Consider the following 7060-nt stretch of genomic DNA (forward strand, 5'->3'; position numbering starts at 1 on the left):
TAAGAATAACAAAGATTAAAATAATAAAATTTTTAAGTATTAAAGGTTAAATTTATTGAATTGTTTTAAATTAACACTAAGTTGATAAATTATATAAATTTTAATGATTAAACTATTATTAAGTAGATTACAATACTATTTCGTTTAATATTTAATAAATAAAATAATTTATTTATAATAATATTTTAAAATTATTTATTATTAAAATTGTAATTGAATAATTTTAAATACTCCATTTACTCTTAATATTTTGACGAGAATTAAAATTGAAGTCTCACATTTAGGAGTGGCAACGAGTCGGGGGCGGGGACAGTTTTAGGGAATCCCCATTATATATTTCGGATATTTTTTTTTGTCCTCATATCTATTCCTTACAGATCCTTGCGGGTTTCAGTTATTCCTCATCTCAAAAAATAAACAAATATTTTTGAAATTCAATACAACACCTAAAACTTGTACGATATATTAGATTGTCTCAAATTGATCTCTATCTATAATATTAAAGTTTCAAACGTAAATATTCATCTAACACTCAATGTATATATACAATTTTAATCATTTTCAATCTCAATAAATTAATGTATATTAAATTAGAAAATATCTAAACTTCAATTTTAGTTCCTTTGAGATGTAAAAGTGGCAATACGTAATCTCACAATCTTATCATATATAACTTTTATTAAAATATATATTACGGGTATATAGGTAAATGATTATAATTATATTTTTAAAATTTTGTAAAATATCATAGATCCCTACGAATATTTTTCGGAGATCCACACGATTATTCACACGGATACATTTTGGTTATTCCCGCGGTTCGAATATAACAATCTCCGTTCCCATTCCTTTGAGTGAAGATTTCAATTTTTTTCCCACCCATCGGTTCAAATCCCCACAGTTTTTGGTTCCCCCACCCGATTGCCACCCCTACTCGCATTTCATTTAATAGATGATATATAATATAGGTATCACTTGGATAACATGCTTTAATTCTGGACTGAAGTAGTCTTCGAATGATCCAATTCGAAGCCCACACAAACAATAACAAAACCCACTTTCCCATTGTTCCTTTCAGTTTCTATCCAACGAAAACACACCCAAACCCAGAAAACATCTGATCTAATAATAAATCGCACATTTGATCCTTTTTCTTGGAGGAACCTCACAAGACAAGTTTAATTTTCACAACTTTGGCTATGAAACGTGGATACCCGGAATCTCCCCCTTCCTCTTCCGGTCCATCTAAATCCCGATCCAGACCTAACCCTCAAGGTAATATTCTCTTCGGGATTTGTTTCCTTTTTCTGGGTTTTTGATGGCTTAGTTTTGTTATTATGCAAGTTATCAGCTTTGGGATTTTATATTTTATTGAATTGCAGTTTCTCAAGAAGGTAATGAAGCTTTTATAATCGTCAAATTCACTTATTATTCATGAAAACGGGGAAAAAAGACCCTGAATTTTGATTTTTAAGTGAAACATTGAGTTATGATGCAATATGGGTTTTAAAGTTGGATTTTTGAGGACTGAAAATGAACCCAATTTTTAGTTCCCAGCTTACAGCTGATAATGAAGAATTCAATCTAAAATTCTATTAAGAAGCTGAATTTGTTTGGGTTATTACTATTAGGTGATGCACAATTTTTGGAGGACGAGAGCACAAAGATTTTTGCTAGGAAAGTAGCTGATCATTATAGTTCAAGAACAAATCAAACTTTGGAAGAACGAGAAGCGAGTCCGATCATTCACTTAAAGAAGTTGAATAATTGGGTATGTTGTCGAATCACATGAGCTGCATTCTAAACTTATGATATATTTGCTGAGTCATTTCTCGTTTATTTTGTTCTGAATTGGACAGATTAAAAGTGTCTTGATTCAGCTTTATGCTCGTAGGGGTGATGCTGTTCTTGATCTTGCTTGCGGCAAGGTATTTTGGGACCCTTATTTTTAGTTTGCTTACTTATTCAATGTATTTTAGACATTGTTTTATGGCTTGTTTTTATGTGTTTTAGGGTGGTGATCTCATCAAGTGGGATAAAGCAAAAGTTGACTATTATGTTGGCATTGATATAGCTGAAGGCTCGGTAAAGTGCTAAAATTCTCAGTTATCGTTTTCTTATTTTTCTTTACATGTTTATCCGGTTTGCAGCTCAGTTAAGTCGTGGGCAATCTATCTGTTATCTAGGCCTTTTTGAGCACATACCATGATTATTCGAAGCTATTAATTTCTTGAAGCAGTTGCATTTGCAGCAGCAACACGTTGAATTTGTTTTCAAGTAGACTTCAAGTAGACACATGTGAATTAATCCTTGGATTTGTTGAATGGTTGTTCTACTATTGACTTCTTGAAATATTTATCAAAATACAATCTTTTGAAACGTGTCTTATGCAATAGTGCATGGGAGTGTAGATATTCTCTAGCTTAAAATACCGGATAAATTGTGCGCTTCTAAGGCCTTCAATAGCCTGCAGTCAAGTTTTCTATCTAAACACATTTCATTCCCATGCTCCTCCAAACCCCAAAGGAAATTAGAAAGTAGAAAACTGCAGCAGGAAAAAGTAATCCTTTCTGTGGTATATGTTTGTGTCACAAATTGCAATATTGATTTTGCATTCTCCATTTATGCACACAGATTGAAGATTGTCGTACACGATATAATGGTGATGCAGACCATCATCAACGTCGCAAAAAGTTCACTTTTCCTGCCCGTCTCATGTGTGGTGATTGTTTTGAGGTAATGAGATTGTTGATAACCTTTATCTTACCAGTGAAAAAATGTCTTTTGGGAAATTGGACCTTGGGACCAACTTATTAACCAAGGATGTACATGGTTTAGCAGGCATTGCAAGATATTTTTTCTAATTTTTATGAGTTGATGATTTTCAGGTGCGCCTCGATAAAGTTTTGGCTAATGATGGTCCTTTTGATATCTGCAGTTGCCAGGTGACTGATGTGCCATTGGAATTTGGAAAAATCTAGTATTACATCTATTCTGCTTCCATATGATAAAGTTACCACAAAAGTTTAGCTAGATATTTTGAAGCTATTTAACAATTTGTCACCTTAGCTGATGCCATAATTGTAGCTGTTACAAGACACTCTTGGATTTTGCAGTTTGCCATGCATTATTCCTGGTCTACAGAAGCACGTGCACGTCGGGCACTGGCAAATGTATCATCTTTACTTCGTCCTGGAGGCACCTTCATCGGCACAATGCCGGATGCCAATGTGATAATCAAAAAGCTTAGAGAAGGTTTACTATTGCAACCTGCCTTGTAGTTCTTGTCTTTAGAAAATGTTATAGAAAGTTGTTTCTCTACAGATAACTCGATTAAATTTTATGCAAAATTGATAGTTAAGTAAAGCAATAACTGAAACTTATGGTTAAGAAACATCCGATATATAACTACATGATTAATAGAATTAAATAGGAAATTTGGTTTCCACAAATATGTAGGTGCCTAAATCATCATTTAATTTATGGTTTCTTTAGATCAATTGGCAAAGCAATAACATAGTTTTAGGCTTGACATTTTTAGGTTATCTAGTCATAATTAACTATTTCCATTCTAGAGTGTGCTACTATTATAGTGTAAAGCTTTCTTCTGTTTCTTGTCGTTTCTTCCCCGACATTTTCGAGCATTAGGATTGTTGGGCTTGACAGACTGAATTCTTCATTCTTGATTTGGGATGCTATTTTCCCTGTAACTATGCAGCTGAAGGAATGACTTTTGGCAACAGTGTCTACTGGATACGATTTGATGAAGAATTTTCCGACAAGGTGAATGACATTTGTTTTGCAACTACATTTGCAGAAAGATATTGATGTTTAATCCTATTCTGACACTCTTTTACGTCATGGTTCAGAAATTTAAATCTTCAAGTCCCTTTGGTATCAAGTACAAGTTTCACTTAGAGGTACTGTTTTTTACGATATCTATTCTTGATATTGGCTGTTCACACCAAATATCACAAATTCTATTTATTTTTAGTATCATAATTTGAGAGAATAATATGTTACATTCGGATGTACTGTTGCAGGATGCTGTCGATTGCCCCGAATGGATTGTGCCCTTCCATCTCTTCAAGTCATTAGCAGAAGAGGTATAATGCTTGATCATGCCAAACCCCTTTTCTAGAAAATGGAGGTTTCTAGCCATATAAATACTATTCTATTCAAACCTCTGTTTCCTCGGAACAGTTTCATGGGGTTTTTTTTTGTTTTGTTTATCATGTACTATAAATTAGTTATGGTTTTGGCTTCTTGTATTGGTCTTGCAGTATGATCTAGAGCTAGTTTTTGTCAAAAATTCGCACGAATTTGTGCATGAGTACATGAAAAAACCGGAATATATAGAGCTTATGAGGAGGCTTGGTGCATTAGGTGATGGCAACCAAGACCAGAGTAAGTTCATCGTTTCCCAAATTCTTCAGCACTTCATTGTCTCGTTTCGATGGAACATGTTGCTATTCATTTTTTTTACGTTCTCGGACTCTTATAAATTGGTCTTTGTTTCTCGATTGTGATTTCCAGGCACATTATCTGCAGATGAATGGGAGGTGGCTTATTTATACCTCACATTCGTTTTAAAGAAGGTTGGCTCCAAATTATGTAATCTTATTAGATTCATATATCACCTCTTGCTATTTGCATACATTGACTTTAGCCATCTTTCGAGTTCCCTTACAATTCGATGTTACTAACTTGTCGGAAAATCTTCTTTCCAGCGAGGCCAACCGGAACGGTCACAAACAAATAGTAGAAAAGATAAAGGACAGATGCAAATAGCAAAAGAAGATATCCTGCATATTAGTAGTGATGTTTAGCAGGAGAACCTAATAAATCCCAAAGAATTTCTTCTTCTCCTTCTTCATATATCATGGCAATTCAGTTTTCTAGGTCTACAGATTCTTGTTGTAACATTGCTTGGTTTGCACGAAACCTTTATACAATTAATTTGTAGTTTTGGGACTGAAATTTTGTACTAAAAGTGCAAAGACTGTGATAATGGCAAGAAACTAAAGGCAAATAAATAAATGCTTCATGTATCCTACTTGCACGTGGGACCATTTTATTGGTAACACACTTATCCCACGTAAAACAAAGTAGTTATTATAATATAACTTTTATTAAGCAAAAGTTTACAATAATGATTTCATTAATAATTTAAGTAAACTTTTATTATAATATCTTTGAATTGGATGAAAACCAATGACAATGAAAGCATATTGAAGGGAAATAAAAAGATTTTACTCTCTAATTTCATTAGTAAGCCAGATTTCAAGAAGAAACACTTCTTTGCAACTCTTAAACATAAACTAAATTTACTTATATTTAACTATGATTGGAAGAGGGGAAAAAACCCCTAATTAGTTATTTTATATATTAAACAAAAAGGAAAAAGGAAAAAGTTTGAGACAACTTGGGTTGAATTTTTTTTTATTTTCATCTCACAGCCTCCAACTCTTCCTCTTTTCTCACTTGATTTTTCAACATCCCTGCAAACATTCCCATTAGTAGTAAACATTAAACATAACAAGGGGGAGGGATACAGAATATTCCGGCACCGGTTACCTCGATGTTTACAGGCAGGAGGTTCTTCAAAGAGGGACAAAGAGAGTTGTTTATGAGCAACACCAATGTCGAACAAGATGAGACCGGAACCAGGATCATCCACAATGATGTCTTTCACGGGCAACCAAAGGAAGAGCTCTTCCTGTGTCAACCCGACAACACCGATGAGGCTGCCATAGGTGAGGTTAGCCTTTACGACGCTGTCGAAAAACACCCTGTTCTCATACTTGGTCAAGCACGGTCCGTCCAAGAAAACCTGCAGGGTTCCATTATCCGAAAGCGTATAGGATTTCACTTCCTTTGGGAGTAGGCCTGCTGGTAAGCCTCTTGAAACGAGGAGATCATGGATTGTTGATTTGGAATATGAGAAAGAGAGAGGGAAAAGGAGAATGAAGAGAGAAAATATAGTGGATATATTATAGGCTGCCATGGATGATGCTTTGAATGCATAGAAAGATGGAAAAGAAAATGAAGAGAAAAAGGATATGGAAATAAAAAAAAATATATGGATTAAGAGGAAAATGGGGATTGGATGGAAAGGAAAAATAATGTGGAATAGACTTTAAAATATGATTGGAAGATTGGAATGACTCTTCTGTCCTTGTTGGTGAATGATGTCAATTTATAGAATATGAAGTTGAGAGTTTAATTAATTATTTTGGTAATTTATCACATAATTAATTAACATTAATGGAATATTCATAGATCTTTTTGTTTTGTTTACTATTTTTACTATATATATATATATATATATATATATATATATATATAATTATCAATTAAGTTTATGGTATGCTGATAAAAACATTATTTTATTTTTGGTTTGTATTAGGTTTCAAGTGCAATGCCAAAGAAATTATTCCATTCTCTTATTTAAAATATACATATTATTATGAGAAATTATTTAAAAAATATAATAGAAATGATATACTATTTAGAAATTTTCATTTCTTTTGTGACAAGCAAAACTCAAATAATTTGCTCAAAAAAATGGATACCCTACCAAAGAGAAGAAGCAATGGACAAAAGGTCAATCAATCCCAATCTTTCATGGTTAGATTTGGATGTTGCTCTAAGGCAAGCAAAATTATTATTCTTTATAAAAGGAAAAAACCCTAACCCTAATCACAATGATGGGTCGTAAACTAGGGTTAACTAACCCATTTAAGGGCAATCTAGTCAAATTAAACCGACTCAATCTTGACCTTGGTTAACACATGAAGCATGTAACGGTTGCATATTGCAGTTAAAAAGACAGAACAAAATACCCAACACTCGAAGTCCTTGTCATAATAGTAACCGAAGGGCAAATATATAATTTCATCTTCCACAGTTTAGACTCTTGATTTTTTTTTAAATTTAATTTGATTTTTCGGTTGTGTATAGAGCCATAGGCTATTAAGTTTCAGAGTTTGTTGGTATTTGGAACTATTCCCAGAAGATCTTAAGAAAAGAATTTTCTGACAAAATGGGACAAAAGATG

The 7060-nt window shown here is 33.2% G+C and overlaps 2 protein-coding genes across 2 annotated transcripts; one reads left to right on the forward strand and one right to left on the reverse strand.

The window, feature by feature from the left end:
• The first annotated feature begins 1034 nt into the window (after positions 1–1034).
• On the forward strand, positions 1035–4867 carry LOC120159074 (mRNA cap guanine-N7 methyltransferase 1-like). The gene is made up of 13 exons (XM_039169742.1): positions 1035–1275; positions 1632–1771; positions 1860–1928; positions 2014–2085; positions 2635–2736; positions 2889–2945; positions 3117–3255; positions 3719–3783; positions 3870–3920; positions 4044–4106; positions 4284–4407; positions 4537–4598; positions 4731–4867. The coding sequence occupies exons 1-13, from the start codon at positions 1200–1202 to the stop codon at positions 4827–4829; spliced, it is 1119 nt and encodes a 372-aa protein (XP_039025673.1). The 5' UTR covers positions 1035–1199; the 3' UTR covers positions 4830–4867.
• Positions 4868–5401: 534 nt separating this feature from the next.
• On the reverse strand, positions 5402–6069 carry LOC120159083. The gene is made up of 2 exons (XM_039169752.1): positions 5578–6069; positions 5402–5501 (listed from the first exon to the last, which is right to left on the reverse strand). The coding sequence occupies exons 1-2, from the start codon at positions 6005–6007 to the stop codon at positions 5449–5451; spliced, it is 483 nt and encodes a 160-aa protein (XP_039025683.1). The 5' UTR covers positions 6008–6069; the 3' UTR covers positions 5402–5448.
• Between the last annotated feature and the right edge of the window lie 991 nt (positions 6070–7060).

This window comes from Hibiscus syriacus, unplaced genomic scaffold (genome assembly GCF_006381635.1).
Source record: "Hibiscus syriacus cultivar Baekdansim isolate YM2019G1 unplaced genomic scaffold, ASM638163v2 tig00111342_pilon, whole genome shotgun sequence".
Lineage (NCBI taxonomy): Eukaryota > Viridiplantae > Streptophyta > Magnoliopsida > Malvales > Malvaceae > Hibiscus > Hibiscus syriacus.